General features: G+C 41.6%; 1 protein-coding gene across 1 annotated transcript; it reads right to left on the reverse strand.

Annotated features, from left to right (window-relative positions):
- Positions 1–16836: 16836 nt before the first annotated feature.
- LOC120018931 (succinate receptor 1-like) lies at positions 16837–17775 on the reverse strand. The gene has a single exon (XM_038962145.1). It carries the CDS (start codon positions 17773–17775, stop codon positions 16837–16839), a length of 939 nt encoding a protein of 312 aa, XP_038818073.1.
- Between the last annotated feature and the right edge of the window lie 411 nt (positions 17776–18186).

The raw sequence follows: 18186 nt of genomic DNA on the forward strand, positions 1-18186 counted from the left end.
TACCTAACCTTAGCTATAACCTTAACCCCTAGCCCCCGAAACCTAACGCTAACCTTAACCCCTAACCCTAACCTTAACCTTTAGCCTAGCTAACTTTAGCCACCTAGCAAGCCTGACTAACTTTGGCCGCCTAGCTCACCTAGCTAACGTTACCCACAATAAATTGGAATTTGTGTAATCTAGGTTATGAAGAAAGAAAACCATGAAATACACACAAAATGAGAGAGCTTCAAGTTCCTCTGTGTCCACATCACTAAGGACCTATCCTGGTCCAAACACACCAACACAGTCGTGAAGAGGGAAGGACAATGCCTCAAGGAGGCTGAAAGGATTTGGACTTGGTCCTCAGATCCTTAAAAAGTTATACAGCTGCACCATCGAGAGCATCTTGACTGGCTACATCATCGCTTGGTATGGCAAATGCTTGGCAGACTGTAAGGCACTACAGAGTGTGGTGCATTCAACCCAGTACATCACTGGGGTTGAGCTACCTGCCATCCAGGTCCTCTATACCAGGCGGTGTCAGAGGAAGAATCCAAATATTGTCAAAGACTCCAGCCACCCAAGTCATTGACTGTCCTTTCTTTATTTAGCCCATTTTTTCTTACTTTTTAACTCTGCATTGTTGGAAAAGGGCTCACAAGTAAGAATTTCACGGTAAAGTCTACATCTGTTGTATTTGGCGCATGTGACAAATTAAATTGGATTTGATTGATTTGAAATGCATAATGAATACATTTATTTTTTGTGTGTCTGTCACGATTTTCAAATATATAGTTTGTTTCTACTGTATTTCACAATGAGCTGTGATAGTGTGTTGAGACGGGAACAGCTGAATAGGGAAACAGCTTGAGTCGTATAAAATAGAATATACAGTGGTTCCTGAATTAAACATTTTGAGCGTATGCCGCAAGTTTTTGGTAGACGGTAGCAGATGGTGGTAAATTGCATCATTCTGTCATTGTGCCACACTATCACAAGGGGGAGTTATAACGTTGATCTATCGGTAGTCTAAACTGTGGCACAAATTGGGGGATTTTTCACACCTAAGCCAGCTATTAGACTATCCATTTGTAAATTAATGGAGGTGTGAATGTTTCAGTCCGAGAGTCTCTCTCCTCTTGCACTAGAGTCCTACATCAGGCAACAACAACAAAAAATCAGCTGGCAGATGGTCCCGGAATTGAGAGAGAACTTGGTTAAATTCAATGGAACAATTACACTTGACATGTGGACTGACCATTTTCGAAAAATAGGATAATTGTGCCTTACAGTCCATTACATAAAGGGAGAGTGGGTGTTATCCACTGCTGAGTGGGACAGTGCAGCTCAAAACTACAGATAACATCAGGCCAGCTTCTGTCTGTAATTTATTTAGAATTCAAGGCACAATAACCAGCATGGGTACCACAGCATTCTGCAGTAATACACCATCCCATCTGTTTTGTTCCTTAGTGGGACTATATATATATTTTTCAACAGGACAATGACCCAAAATACATCTATAGGCTTTGTAAGGGCTATTTGACCAAGAAGGAGAGTGATGGAGTGCTGCATCAGATGACCTGGCCTCCACAATCACCCGACCTCAACCCAATTGAGATGGTGTGGGATTAGTTGGCCCGCAGAGTGAAGAAAAAGCAGCCAACGTGTACTCAGCATATGTGGGAACTCCTTCAAGACTGTTGGAAAATAATTACAGGTGAAGCTGGATGAGAGAATACCAAGAGTGTGCAAATCTGTCATCAAGGCAAAGGGTGGCTACTTTGAAGAATCTAAAATGTAAAACATATTTTTATTTGTTTAACAATTTTTTGGTTACTACATGATTCTATGTGTTATTTCATAGTTCTGATGTCTTCACTATTATTCTACAATGTAGTAAATAGTAAAAAATAAAGAAAAACCCTTGAATGAGTAGGTGTGTCCAAACTTTTGACTTGTACTGTATATCACTGAATGACAAAAATATTGGATTAAAGTAGGCTACTGCAATTGAAGGTATCCAAGTGAAACACCCAAAGTCATCCAACTGTTATAATAGGATTTGAGACAAGCATTGTAAATCAATCAGATTTTTATTTTCACTGGATCTCCGTTTAGATATTGGTTAGCCTACAATTAGGCTGCGCAATTGTTATGATTATTTTGCTCTTCACTTGCAGTCGCTTAGTAGCCTAGGCCCACTCCCGACCGGTCACGTTGTACAGCGCCATATTTTCCTAATGGAAACCCCGAGTCCTAATTAGGATACTGTAAAATGCATTTGAGTTTTTCGTGGAATAGAAACACCATGATATTAATCAATTTAATGAAGCTCCATTTCTAACAGTACAAACAGTACAACAAATACAATAATAATTTACAGACAAATTACAATGAATCCCATATAGTCTCTAGTACAGCTAATGTTAAAAACCGTCAAATGCATTTGTGAATTCAATAGCTTAGGCTTACAGCTCCATGTCATTTCAATAACTTAATTTCATTAAAAACCATGAACCCACCAGTCCCTGACTTTTCCTATATATCTGTATTTTACACTCTAGCAGTAGGCCTACATGAAGATACGTATCATAAAATACTTTTCTGAGCATTTCATCCTCAAAGCACCATGTGCTATAATAGCTGAAGCTTTGGCTACGCCATTGTCAATGAAATTAACTTGTTCATTGTTGCAGACATCACATGCTTATATTTCCCAGCCTTTTACAATATGAATATGATGGAATATAACAGAATACAATGGAAAGGATATTTTTACCCAGATGGCTATTTGTTCATTGTCGTTAGTAGACATGGAGCTGTGGTTATTCTAGGAAAACATATTTTGAAAGAGAGACCATCTGTAAAATGTTTTCTGTCTGAAAGTAGGTTCATTAAAAACCTTGGAATATGCTATTTTGTATAGGGTATAGCAATCGAAACGTCTGACCTGCATGGGCCTCTTGGATTAATTGGAAAAGTAAGCAAGCACCAACAAGCTTCATAAAGATGCCCTCAAAGATGCCCTCTGGTGGTCAAAACTAGCATTAAATGCAACAATGGCTCACAGTAAAATACCATGACATCATGCACTCAAACATGCCATAACATTACGCAGCATCCCGCAAGCTGTGCTGCAGTATGACTCTACTTTAAATTGACTCTACTTTAAAATGACTCTACTTTAAAATGACTCTACTTTAAAATGGTCTCTACTTTAAAATGACTCTACTTTAAATTGACTACTTTAAAATGACTCTACTTTAAAATGACTCTACTTTAAAATGACTCTACTTTAAAATGACTCTACTTTAAAATGACTCTACTTTAAAATGACTCTACTTTAAATTGACTCTACTTTAAAATGACTCTACTTTAAAATGGTCTCTACTTTAAAATGACTCTACTTTAAATTGACTCTACTTTAAAATGACTCTACTTTAAAATGACTCTACTTTAAAATGACTCTACTTTAAAATGGTCTCTACTTTAAAATGACTCTACTTTAAATTGACTCTACTTTAAAATGACTCTACTTTAAAATGGTCTCTACTTTAAAATGACTCTACTTTAAATTGACTACTTTAAATTGACTCTACTTTAAAATGACTCTACTTTAAAATGACTCTACTTTAAAATGACTCTACTTTAAAATGACTCTACTTTAAATTGACTCTACTTTAAATTGACTCTACTTTAAATTGACTCTACTTTAAAATGACTCTACTTTAAAATGACTCTACTTTAAATTGACTCTACTTTAAAATGACTCTACTTTAAAATGACTCTACTTTAAAATGACTCTACTTTAAAATGACTCTACTTTAAAATGGTCTCTACTTTAAAATGACTCTACTTTAAAATGACTCTATTTTAAAATGACTCTACTTTAAAATGACTCTACTTTAAATTGACTCTACTTTAAAATGACTCTACTTTAAAATGGTCTCTACTTTAAAATGACTCTACTTTAAATTGACTACTTTAAAATGACTCTACTTTAAAATGACTCTACTTTAAAATGACTCTACTTTAAAATGACTCTACTTTAAAATGACTCTACTTTAAAATGACTCTACTTTAAAATGACTACTTTAAAATGACTCTACTTTAAAATGACTCTACTTTAAAATGACTACTTTAAAATGACTCTACTTTAAAATGACTCTACTTTAAAATGACTCTACTTTAAAATGACTCTACTTTAAAATGACCTCTACTTTAAAATGACTCTGGTTTAAATTGACTCTACTTTAAAATGACTCTACTTTAAAATGACCTCTACTTTAAAATGACTCTGGTTTAAATTGACTCTACTTTAAAATGGTCTCTACTTTAAAATGACTCTACTTTAAAATGGTCTCTACTTTAAAATGGTCTCTACTTTAAAATGACTACTTTAAAATGACTCTACTTTAAAATGACTCTACTTTAAAATGACTCTACTTTAAAATGACTCTGGTTTAAATTGACTCTACTTTAAAATGACTCTACTTTAAAATGACTCTACTTTAAAATGACTCTACTTTAAAATGACTCTACTTTAAAATGACTCTACTTTAAAATGACTCTACTTTAAAATGGTCTCTACTTTAAAATGACTCTACTTTAAAATGACTACTTTAAAATGACTCTACTTTAAAATGACTCTACTTTAAAATGACTCTACTTTAAAATGACTACTTTAAAATGACTACTTTAAAATGACTCTACTTTAAAATGACTCTACTTTAAAATGACTCTACTTTAAAATGACTACTTTAAAATGACTCTACTTTAAAATGACTCTACTTTAAAATGACTCTACTTTAAAATGACTCTACTTTAAAATGACTCTACTTTAAAATGGTCTCTACTTTAAAATGACTCTGGTTTAAAATGACTCTACTTTAAAATGACTCTACTTTAAAATGACCTCTACTTTAAAATGACTCTGGTTTAAATTGACTCTACTTTAAAATGGTCTCTACTTTAAAATGACCTCTACTTTAAAATGACTCTACTTTAAAATGGTCTCTACTTTAAAATGGTCTCTACTTTAAAATGACTACTTTAAAATGACTCTACTTTAAAATGACTCTACTTTAAAATGACTCTGGTTTAAATTGACTCTACTTTAAAATGACTCTACTTTAAAATGACTCTACTTTAAAATGACTCTACTTTAAAATGACTCTACTTTAAAATGACTCTACTTTAAAATGACTCTACTTTAAAATGACTCTACTTTAAAATGGTCTCTACTTTAAAATGACTCTACTTTAAAATGACTCTACTTTAAAATGACTCTACTTTAAAATGACTCTACTTTAAAATGACTCTACTTTAAAATGACTCTACTTTAAAATGACTACTTTAAAATGACTCTACTTTAAAATGACTCTACTTTAAAATGACTCTACTTTAAAATGGTCTCTACTTTAAAATGACTCTGGTTTAAAATGACTCTACTTTAAAATGACTCTACTTTAAAATGACTCTACTTTAAAATGGTCTCTACTTTAAAATGACTCTACTTTAAAATGACTCTGGTTTAAAATGACTCTACTTTAAAATGACTCTACTTTAAAATGGCTCTACTTTAAAATGACTCTACTTTAAAATGACTCTGGTTTAAAATGACTCTGGTTTAAAATGACTCTACTTTAAAATGACTCTACTTTAAAATGACTCTACTTTAAAATGACTCTACTTTAAAATGACTCTACTTTAAAATGACTCTGGTTTAAAATGACCTCTACTTTAAAATGACTCTACTTTAAAATGACTCTGGTTTAAAATGACTCTGGTTTAAAATGACTCTACTTTAAAATGACTCTACTTTAAAATGACTCTACTTTAAAATGACTCTACTTTAAATTACCCACTGTAATTTTGCCGATTAAGTTATAAATTATACAATTTCATGTGTATAACATCTTAAGGTCTGCATCATTACACTGAGAGCGTTTCTGTTTCTAAAAGGACGGGGTGTTTATGGAGCGTTTGTTTATGTTTTCTCAGAGCCCCCGTACTGCACAATGAGGATGAAGGAAGTGCATAGAGATTTTGTTGTAAAAAAAAAGCTAACTTTAAGATAGCTAGGTAACACAACCACCTCAGGCAGCCGGTGGCACCTTCACTGGGGAGGACGGGCTCATAGTAATGGCTGGAACTGAATCAATGGAATTGTACAGAAGACATCAAACGTATGTTTTCCATGCGTTTCATACCATTCCATTTACTCCATTTCAGCCATTGTTATGAGCCGTCCTCCCCTCAGCAGCCTCCTGTGACAGCCACATTTCACAGTCAAAGTAAGTACATTTCTTTTCCTGACCCCGAGGAGGGGTTGAACAGGAAGATGGTGGATGGTCCGCTGAGATCACCATCAGGGCCAAGGAGACTGGTGTTATACAGCAGACAGTGTAGGATAGTCCAATGGTTTTCAGAACTGTCTTCGGGGACCCTCAGATGTTTCACACTTTTGAATTAGCTCACCTGAATTAGCTCAATTAGCTCGCTTGATGATTAGTTAACAAGCTGAATCAGGTGTGCTATCTCAGGAAGAGTTCAAATACATGGAACGGCCAGGGGTCCCTGAGGAGATGGAACGGCCAGGGGTCCCTGAGGAGATGGAACGGCCAGGGGTCCCCGAGGAGATGGAACGGCCAGGGGTCCTTGAGGAGATGGAACGGCCAGGGGTCCCTGAGGAGATGGAACGGCCAGGGGTCCTTGAGGAGATGGAACGGCCAGGGGTCCCTGAGGAGATGGAACGGCCAGGGGTCCTCGAGGAGAGGTTTGGAAGCCCTTGGTATAGGACATGAATTCCACCTCAGGACCCATAGTTCTAACATGAGAGAGAGGATCCATACTGAGTTCTGTCTCACTCTCCATCTCTCCCTCTGACTTTGATTATACCACCACAGCCAAAACCGACACAGTAACTTAACTCATCATGGGCTTTGTCAACACAACACAGGAGTTCATCCTTCCAACTTTCTGGTTATGGAGGGATGATAATTTTAAGCTAAATCATGATTAGACACGGTGTTGTGAATGAAGATTGATTTGTCACGGCTGTGTGGGAGGATACTGGTACAGTTCTATAACCGGCAGTTGTGTTGACAGTTGTTGGCAGGGCTGAGTGAATGTGTCAAGGGGTCAGTATGCAATCAGAGAACATTATGATGCATTCAGTTGGGCTAGGTAGTGAAGTATAAACCCAGGAAGGGTGGCATTTTGTCACGCACCTAGAATTGATTTGAAGTAAAAGATGAATTCTAACAATGACCCTACAGAATGACTGTTTCTTAATCTTCTAAACCTTGTTTGCTTGTTTTTTGTTAACGTTTTACTGCAGTGGCCTAAATCAGGGTCACACAGAGGTTCTTTAACGTTTTACTGCAGTGGCCTAAATCAGGGTCACACAGAGGTTCTTTAACGTTTTACTGCAGTGGCCTAAATCAGGGTCACACAGAGGTTCTTTAACGTTTTACTGCAGTGGCCTAAATCAGGGTCACACAGAGGTTCTTTAACGTTTTACTGCAGTGGCCTAAATCAGGGTCACACAGAGGTTCTTTAACGTTTTACTGCAGTGGCCTAAATCAGGGTCACACAGAGGTTCTTTAACATTTTACTGCAGTGGCCTAAATCAGGGTCACACAGAGGTTCTTTAACGTTTTACTGCAGTGGCCTAAATCAGGGTCACACAGAGGTTCTTTAACGTTTTACTGCAGTGGCCTAAATCAGGGTCACACAGAGGTTCTTTAACATTTTACTGCAGTGGCCTAAATCAGCGTCACACAGAGGTTCTTTAACGTTTTACTAGAGTGGCCTAAATCAGGGTCACACAGAGGTTCTTTAACGTTTTACTGCAGTGGCCTAAATCAGGGTCACACAGAGGTTCTTTAACGTTTTACTGCAGTGGCCTAAATCAGGGTCACACAGAGGTTCTTTAACGTTTTACAGCAGTGGCCTAAATCAGGGTCACACAGAGGTTCTTTAACGTTTTACTGCAGTGGCCTAAATCAGGGTCACACAGAGGTTCTTTAACGTTTTACAGCAGTGGCCTAAATCAGGGTCACACAGAGGTTCTTTAACGTTTTACAGCAGTGGCCTAAATCAGGGTCACACAGAGGTTCTTTAACGTTTTACTACAGTGGCCTAAATCAGGGTCACACAGAGGTTCTTTAACGTTTTACTGCAGTGGCCTAAATCAGGGTCACACAGAGGTTCTTTAACGTTTTACTGCAGTGGCCTAAATCAGGGTCACACAGAGGTTCTTTAACGTTTTACTGCAGTGGCCTAAATCAGGGTCACACAGAGGTTCTTTAACGTTTTACTGCAGTGGCCTAAATCAGGGTCACACAGAGGTTCTTTAACGTTTTACTGCAGTGGCCTAAATCAGGGTCACACAGAGGTTCTTTAACGTTTTACTGCAGTGGCCTAAATCAGGGTCACACAGAGGTTCTTTAACGTTTTACTGCAGTGGCCTAAATCAGGGTCACACAGAGGTTCTTTAACGTTTTACTGCAGTGGCCTAAATCAGGGTCACACAGAGGTTCTTTAACGTTTTACTGCAGTGGCCTAAATCAGGGTCACACAGAGGTTCTTTAACGTTTTACTGCAGTGGCCTAAATCAGGGTCACACAGAGGTTCTTTAACGTTTTACTGCAGTGGCCTAAATCAGGGTCACACAGAGGTTCTTTAACGTTTTACTGCAGTGGCCTAAATCAGGGTCACACAGAGGTTCTTTAACGTTTTACTGCAGTGGCCTAAATCAGGGTCACACAGAGGTTCTTTAACGTTTTACTAGAGTGGCCTAAATCAGGGTCACACAGAGGTTCTTTAACGTTTTACTGCAGTGGCCTAAATCAGGGTCACACAGAGGTTCTTTAACGTTTTACTGCAGTGGCCTAAATCAGGGTCACACAGAGGTTCTTTAACGTTTTACAGCAGTGGCCTAAATCAGGGTCACACAGAGGTTCTTTAACGTTTTACAGCAGTGGCCTAAATCAGGGTCACACAGAGGTTCTTTAACGTTTTACTGCAGTGGCCTAAATCAGGGTCACACAGAGGTTCTTTAACGTTTTACTGCAGTGGCCTAAATCAGGGTCACACAGAGGTTCTTTAACGTTTTACTGCAGTGGCCTAAATCAGGGTCACACAGAGGTTCTTTAACGTTTTACTGCAGTGGCCTAAATCAGGGTCACACAGAGGTTCTTTAACGTTTTACTGCAGTGGCCTAAATCAGGGTCACACAGAGGTTCTTTAACGTTTTACTGCAGTGGCCTAAATCAGGGTCACACAGAGGTTCTTTAACGTTTTACTGCAGTGGCCTAAATCAGGGTCACACAGAGGTTCTTTAACGTTTTACTGCAGTGGCCTAAATCAGGGTCACACAGAGGTTCTTTAACGTTTTACTGCAGTGGCCTAAATCAGGGTCACACAGAGGTTCTTTAACGTTTTACTGCAGTGGCCTAAATCAGGGTCACACAGAGGTTCTTTAACGTTTTACTGCAGTGGCCTAAATCAGGGTCACACAGAGGTTCTTTAACATTTTACAGCAGTGGCCTAAATCAGGGTCACACAGAGGTTCTTTAACATTTTACAGCAGTGGCCTAAATCAGGGTCACACAGAGGTTATTTAACGTTTTACTGCAGTGGCCTAAATCAGGGTCACACAGAGGTTCTTTAACATTTTACAGCAGTGGCCTAAATCAGGGTCACACAGAGGTTCTTTAACGTTTTACTGCAGTGGCCTAAATCAGGGTCACACAGAGGTTCTTTAACATTTTACAGCAGTGGCCTAAATCAGGGTCACACAGAGGTTCTTTAACGTTTTACTGCAGTGGCCTAAATCAGGGTCACACAGAGGTTCTTTAACGTTTTACTGCAGTGGCCTAAATCAGGGTCACACAGAGGTTCTTTAACATTTTACTGCAGTGGCCTAAATCAGGGTCACACAGAGGTTCTTTAACGTTTTACTGCAGTGGCCTAAATCAGGGTCACACAGAGGTTCTTTAACGTTTTACTGCAGTGGCCTAAATCAGGGTCACACAGAGGTTCTTTAACATTTTACTGCAGTGGCCTAAATCAGGGTCACACAGAGGTTCTTTAACATTTTACAGCAGTGGCCTAAATCAGGGTCACACAGAGGTTCTTTAACGTTTTACTGCAGTGGCCTAAATCAGGGTCACACAGAGGTTCTTTAACATTTTACAGCAGTGGCCTAAATCAGGGTCACACAGAGTGGTAGTATTAAACAAATCTACTTTGAAACCAAAGTCTACACCCCACACACATGGTTATGGGCTTAAAGGAAATAAGACACCTGTAGCATTTCAGATATAGAGTTGAAATGTATTACATTTTGAGTTTGCATCCCAATATTACACTTTATATACATTACTAAAAATATTAATAACATTTAACTAATGAGGCCACTAGGGAGCGCTTTGGTCTTTCGACTGCAGGAAAGCGGTATGAGCATTGCTTGCCAGCTACACTGTGAAAAGTATTAACAAAATTGAATTGCACTGTAAAGTCATCATCCCAGCGATTGATGTGTTTCACTGCACCATCATTTAGGCCAACTGCATTTTCTCTAATGGGGAAATAGCCTGGAGAGGGCTGAAGCCAAGCAGGAATGTTGGGCTGTGAGGGAATAGCCTGGAGAGGGCTGAAACCAAGCAGGAATGTTGGGCTGTGGGGAAATAGCCTGGAGAGGGCTGAAACCAAGCATGAATGTTGGGCTGTGAGGGAATAGCCTGGAGAGGGCTGAAACCAAGCAGGAATGTTGGGCTGTGGGGGAATAGCCTGGAGAGGGCTGAAGCCAAGCAGGAATGTTGGGCTGTGAGGGAATAGCCTGGAGAGGGCTGAAACCAAGCAGGAATGTTGGGCTGTGGGGGAATAGCCTGGAGAGGGCTGAAACCAAGTAGGAATGCTGGGCTGTGAGGGAATAGCCTGGAGAGGGCTGAGGCCAAGCAGGAATGCTGGGCTGTGGGGGAATAGCCTGGAGAGGGCTGAAACCAAGCAGGAATGCTGGGCTGTGAGGGAATAGCCTGGAGAGGGCTGAAACCAAGCAGGAATGCTGGGCTGTGAGGGAATAGCCTGGAGAGGGCTGAAACCAAGCAGGAATGTTGGGCTGTGAGGGAATAGCCTGGAGAGGGCTGAAACCAAGCAGGAATGTTGGGCTGTGAGGGAATAGCCTGGAGAGGGCTGAAACCAAGCAGGAATGCTGGGCTGTGGGGGAATAGCCTGGAGAGGGCTGAAACCAAGTAGGAATGCTGGGCTGTGGGGGAATAGCCTGGAGAGGGCTGAAACCAAGTAGGAATGCTGGGCTGTGGGGGAATAGCCTGGAGAGGGCTGAAACCAAGCAGGAATGCTGGGCTGTGGGGGAATAGCCTGGAGAGGGCTGAAACCAAGTAGGAATGCTGGGCTGTGGGGGAATAGCCTGGAGAGGGCTGAAACCAAGCAGGAATGTTGGGCTGTGGGGGAATAGCCTGGAGAGGGCTGAAACCAAGCAGGAATGCTGGGCTGTGGGGGAATAGCCTGGAGAGGGCTGAAACCAAGCAGGAATGCTGGGCTGTGGGGGAATAGCCTGGAGAGGGCTGAAACCAAGTAGGAATGCTGGGCTGTGGGGGAATAGCCTGGAGAGGGCTGAAACCAAGTAGGAATGCTGGGCTGTGGGGGAATAGCCTGGAGAGGGCTGAAACCAAGCAGGAATGTTGGGCTGTGGGGGAATAGCCTGGAGAGGGCTGAAACCAAGCAGGAATGCTGGGCTGTGGGGGAATAGCCTGGAGAGGGCTGAAACCAAGCAGGAATGCTGGGCTGTGAGGGAATAGCCTGGAGAGGGCTGAAACCAAGTAGGAATGTTGGGCTGTGGGGGAATAGCCTGGAGAGGGCTGAAACCAAGCAGGAATGTTGGGCTGTGGGGGAATAGCCTGGAGAGGGCTGAAACCAAGTAGGAATGTTGGGCTGTGGGGGAATAGCCTGGAGAGGGCTGAAACCAAGCAGGAATGCTGGGCTGTGAGGGAATAGCCTGGAGAGGGCTGAAACCAAGCAGGAATGCTGGGCTGTGGGGGAATAGCCTGGAGAGGGCTGAAACCAAGCAGGAATGCTGGGCTGTGGGGGAATAGCCTGGAGAGGGCTGAAACCAAGCAGGAATGTTGGGCTGTGAGGGAATAGCCTGGAGAGGGCTGAGGCCAAGCAGGAATGCTGGGCTGTGGGGGAGAGATCTGGTTAATAATAATGCTATTAGCTGTCTAGGGATGGGCTTGTGTTTCAATACCCTTCAAAACAGAAAAGAGTGGAAAAACAGAGCGATGAAGGACACAATAAGTGTGTGTGTGTGAGTGTGTATGTTTGTGTGAGTGTGTGTGTTTGTGTGAGTGTGTGTTTGTGTGTGAGTGTGTTTGTGTGAGAAAATAACATAATTATTTAACCAGGGTTGCAATCTGAGCCCTCTACTCTGCAATATTTACATCAACGAATTGGCCACTATTCTAGAAAAATCCTCAACCCCTGGTGTTAGTCTCCACAATTCAGAGGTTAAATGCCTACTCTTCGCAGATGACCTATGCCTGCTGTCACCCATAGCACATGGCCTACATCAGAGCCTGGACCTGCTAGAGTAGTACTGCCAGACCTGGGCCCTGGCAGTAAACCCCAAAAAGACTAAAATAATGATTTTCCAGAGAAGATCCAGATCTCAGGGAATTAGACCAAAGTTCTCAATTGGTACAAAATATATAGAGTACTGCACACACTACCATTTCTTAGGTTTAAAGATAAGCTCAACTGCACACCTTAATGAGGCAGTGAATGAGCTGAGAGAGAAAGCACGCAGGGCATTCTACGACATTAAAAAACAAATTCAAATTCAAATACCTAAAATTTGGCTAAAACGAATTGAATGTGTCATTGAACGAATTGCACTTTATGGCAGCGAGGTGTGGGGTCCACTTGCAAAACAAGATTTCATCAAATGGCACAAACAGCCCATTGAAATCCTGCATGCAGAGTTCTGTAAGATTCTCCTACATGTCCAGAGGAAAACTACAAACAATGCATGCAGGGCAGAATTAGGCCAATATCCACTAATAATAAAAACTCAAAAAAGAGCAATTAAGTTTTGGAAACATCTAAAATACAGTGACCCCCTCTCATATCATTACCTAGCCCTGCAATGCCAAGAGCTGAGCAAAGAAAATAGTCCCCTCATCCAGCTGGTCCTGGGGCTGAGTTCACAAACCTGTTCTACTAACACACTGAAGCCTCAGGACCAGAACATCCAATCAATCAGAATAAACCAAATTACAACACAGTCAAAACAAAACTACATTGCTTGATGGGAAACACAGGCACAAATCAAAATGCAGTGCTATCTGTCCCTACATCCCTACAGGCTCAGTGAGCACAGCCTTGCCATTGAGAAGGGTAGACACAGGAAAACCTGGCTCCCTGTAGAGGAAAGGCTGTGCAACCACTGCACAACAGCAGAACCTGAGACAGAGCTGCATTTCCTGACAAAATGTCAAAAATATAAAACAATTAGAGTGTCATTTCCCCAAATGTGAAACCCTTATTCAAGGTTTCAAAGACCTCTCTGATGAGAGTACCTGTCCTGTTGGGGGAGGATGCAGAGAGCTGTGAGTCCGATGATGCTGTGACACACCGCCCCAGACCATGACGGACCCTCCACCTCCAAATCGATCCCGCTCCAGAGTACAGGCCTCGGTGTAACGCTCATTCCTTCGAAGATAAATGCGAATCCGACCATCACCCCTGGTGAGACAAAACCGCGACTCGTCAATGAAGAGCACTTTTTGCCTGTCCTGTCTGGTCCAACGACGGTTGGTTTGTGCCCATAGGCGACGTTGTTGCCGGTGATGTCTGGTGAGGACCTGCCTTACAACAGGCCTACAAGCCCTCAGTCCAGCCTCTCTCAGCCTATTTAATATTTTTATAACCTGCAGGAATATTTTCTTACTTCTACATGCTTCTACTTCAGGACTAGTTCCTGGAATTACATAACTTGCACACTTACATCTAACCCAGGTTATCACTCATTTATACCATGTCATGTTTTATACAATCTTCCTTTTTACAATTTTTTTCCATCGCTAACATGCATTGGTCAAAACTGAAGTCACATTGTCAAAACTCTTCAGACAGTCAGTGAAACAGAAGTGTGTGTGGACCAAACTGTGAATCATTTTTCATTGCTTTCACACAACATGCATTCAATGACCACATTCCCCTGAAATCCATGACCTCTTTTCTCATTCATACTCCACCACCTGCTAAACTATATATTTGCAGCACACGTTTTCAAATGTTAACACACTGTTTCCAAAATGGTTAAAAACACATTCAAAACAGAATGATGGCAAATGTTGTGTATTTCTGCAGTAACCAGATTGAAACATAGAAAATCTCATCAGAATATGTAACCATTCCAAACACAGCTGATTGCAATTTCAGCTGAAAGCCTACCCAAGTGTCGTGTTTTTAGTCTCGTTTCCAAACAGACAATGGAGGACGGCTTCGGAATGATTTAGTTTGGAAACATGGATCAAGGAAGACAGGTTGGTGGGGAAAGAAGAGTGGCAGGGAGAGGGAGAATGCATGGAGGACAAAGGAGAGAAAAATCAACAGTTGCATCAATACACACATTTTATGGCAAAACAACAGGTGACATGTGCATTCTTCAATGATAATTTAACTACATATTACAGTACAATACAGTATGTTTACATGTACTGACATTTTGAAATATATTGATTGTTTTGTGTTTTTCAGTAGGATCCAAAGGTTGCCTCCCACAGGAGGGAGAGTCAGAATATTATCAGATGCGCAGGAAAATTCCCCTTGTGGACATGGTAACTGGCAACAATGCAATAAAACTGCAGGAAAATTCCCCTTGTGGACATGGTAACTGGCAACAATGCAATAAAACTGCAGGAAAATTCCCCTTGTGGACATGGTAACTGGCAACAATGCAATAAAACTGCAGGAAAATTCCCCTTGTGGACATGGTAACTGGCAACAATGCAATAAAACTGCAGGAAAATTCCCCTTGTGGACATGGTAACTGGCAACAATGCAATAAAACTGCAGGAAATTCGGGACAGAGTGCTGGCAGACAATATCACTTTTGGGAATGTGAATACGGTCAGCACATCGACAATTGCCAGAGTCCTAGAGAAACATAAAATAAGTATGAAGCAGTTGTACACTGTACCCTTTGACAGAAATGGAGAACGTGTGAAAGAACTTCGATATCAATATGTCCAGGTAAGATGTCTGTTCAATAACCAAACAGGGTACATAGACCGCTATGCATAATGTAAAGTACTGTAAAACTCTGGATTTAGAGAGTAATGGAGATGGAAGCCAGGCAAACTGCACATACATTCATCTTTGTGGAGGAAGCTGGATTCAACCTGGGAAAAACACACCGTGGATGTCCCAGGACAGAGAGACGCTAACATTACAGTGTGTAGCACTGTCCAATGATGGTTTGCAGTTACACAAACCTCTCATTGGCCCCTACAATACAGAGGATAATTTCTTTTCTGGATGAGCTGCATAATTGACTTGTGCCAGCGGACGAGAGAGCGGGCAAGAAACTCCCCTACCTTCGTTGTTGTGTGAGATAATAATGCATTCCACCTGTCTGCTGCAGTCACAGACTGGTTTGCTGCACATCCCAGGATGTCAGTACTATTCCTGCCTCCATACTCCCCCTTCCTAAACTCCATAGAGGAGTTTATCTCTGCATGGAGGTGGAAGGTTTATGACCACCATCCACATGATCAGATGTCCTTACTGGATGCCATGAATGTGGGGTGTGGAGACACTTCTCCTGAAGTCTGACAGGGTTTGATTAGACAATCCAGAAGATACCCAAGATGCATCGCCAGAGAACACATAAGATGTCATTTGAAGAGAACTTGTGGCCAAATGCAGAGAGGGAGAACTAGAACCCTCGCAGCACAGTATGAGTGATTATACTATACATGTGGTTAATGTTTTTTTTGTAATTATTATAGCAGCCCTGAAATTTCAGGAATTCGTTTTTGTTTCAACTGTTTATTTTTCACAAGTAAATTACTATATTCAAAGATAGAGAAAAAATAAAGTATTTTGAAGCAAATTGCTGCATTTCTGATTCATTCATGTTACACTAGTACAGTCAAAGTGAAAATATGCTATTCTTATTCTATAATGAAATACAGATTTATGTGAAATCATAAATCTTCACACAGATGGGGTTGAACCGCTCACACAGAATCTGACCCTGGCAGCTCACACAGATATTGCCATACCTCTTTTTCTTTTAGGCTTGTTATATGCTTGTTATAAGAAATTCCAGTCTCACCTTTTTATTTCTCTATGTTCGGGATTCCTTGTCCGCCCGCTGGATCCCATCCTCATCGGCAGATTGTCGTGGAACATTTTTTTTATTAAGTGAGAGAGACTTTGTTATTTTTTTCAAACAATCAATCTTTATTATCAAGAATTGCAAAAATGGAGCTGGTCAACGACCACCCGTAGGTGACTTGTTGAGAGCCCAATAATACAAGAAATGCTGAGGTCTTATATAGCAGACATAAAAATGCTTAGCGTGGCTGGTTTCAACCCTCCCCGGCAGATCGGGGCATCACAACATTGGTTAAATATGCCTACATGATTAATATTTCAAACATACCATAATATTTTCCCGGACACTGTGTGTGTGTGTGTGTGTGTGTGTGTGTGTGTGTGTGTGTGTGTGTGTGTGTGTGTGTGTGTGTGTGTGTGTGTGTGTGTGTGTGTGTGTGTGCGTGTGTTTGTTTGTGTGTGTGAGTGTCCAACAGGATCTCACATTGCGGTCCCTGTCCTCTGTTTTAGCTGTCTCACCAGGCCTCTGATCTTGGCCAATAGGAGCTCTCTGAACTTGTCTCCCATGAAGAAGTAGAACACAGGGTTAATAACACTATGGAAGAACGCCACCGGCCTGGTCAGGATGTATGCACTCTCTATATATATCTTGTGGCAGTCAGACAGCCCTGCCCAGGGATGCCGCGACGCTATCCTCACATTCCTCATCAAATGATAGGGCAGATACAGTACCAGAAACATGGCCGCTACAGCAGAGACCACCCGTACGGGCCGGCGGAATGATGTCCCCTTGCCCTGAATCACTTTCGCCTGGACACGGAGAAGCCGGTGGATGTGGTAACTGAAGAAGCCAAGCCCCAGCAGAGGCAGCAGGTAGCCAGTCACCGTCAGGCCCAGGCTGTATCCCAGCAAGTTATCCATAATCCCCAGGCTCCCAAAGTCCTTACATAAGCTCCCGTTCCCTTTCCGCATGTCCTGGACCATGTACAATATTAGGGGGGCCACCTGCATGTTAACTGCCACCCAGGTCATGAGAGACAAGCAGAGGGCCGCCTTCTTGGTCAACAGGAAGTGAAGTCGTGACGGGTGTCGTACGAGCAGGAAGCGGTCCATGCTGACCCACACCATGAAAAGGATGGAGGAGTAGAGGTTGGTATGGAGGATATAGCGGTTGATGGTGCAGCCGAAGCCGCTGTCTTCTAATTGGGCGTTGGCGTACAGGTAGGAGAGGCGTGGCAGCGTGCACAGAAAGATGAGATCAGAGACAGCGAGGTTGAACAGGTAAACATTGGTGCTCTTCCACTCTGGCTGGCAGAACACATAACCCAGGACCACCAGCAGGTTGCTGGGGAAACCCAGGGCAAACTCCAGGGCATAGGCGGGAGTCAGGTAGTACTGCAACAGGAAGTCATCTAGCATTGTACAGTTATACACCTGGAGAGGAGAGGAGAGGGAGGAGATGAGAGAAGAGGAGTGCTGGCACTAAAACCGCACTCAATGAGCTTTATACCGCCATAAGCAAACAGGAAAATGGTGGCGGCACTCCTAGTGGCTGGGGACTTTAATGCAGGGAAACTTAAATTGGTTTTACCTCATTTCTATCAGCATGTTAAATGTGCAACCAGAGGGTAAAAATGTTTTGAACAACTTTACTCCATGTAAAAAAACTCTCCCTTGCCCTGCATTTGGGAAATCTGACCATAATTCTATCCTCCTGATTGCTGCTTACAAGCAAATATTTAAGCAGGAAGCACCAGTGACTCGGTCTATAAAAAAGTGATCAGATGAAGCAGATGCTAAACTTCAGGACTGTTTAGCTAGCACAGACTG

This window comes from Salvelinus namaycush, chromosome 23 (assembly GCF_016432855.1).
Source record: "Salvelinus namaycush isolate Seneca chromosome 23, SaNama_1.0, whole genome shotgun sequence".
Classification (NCBI taxonomy): domain Eukaryota; kingdom Metazoa; phylum Chordata; class Actinopteri; order Salmoniformes; family Salmonidae; genus Salvelinus; species Salvelinus namaycush.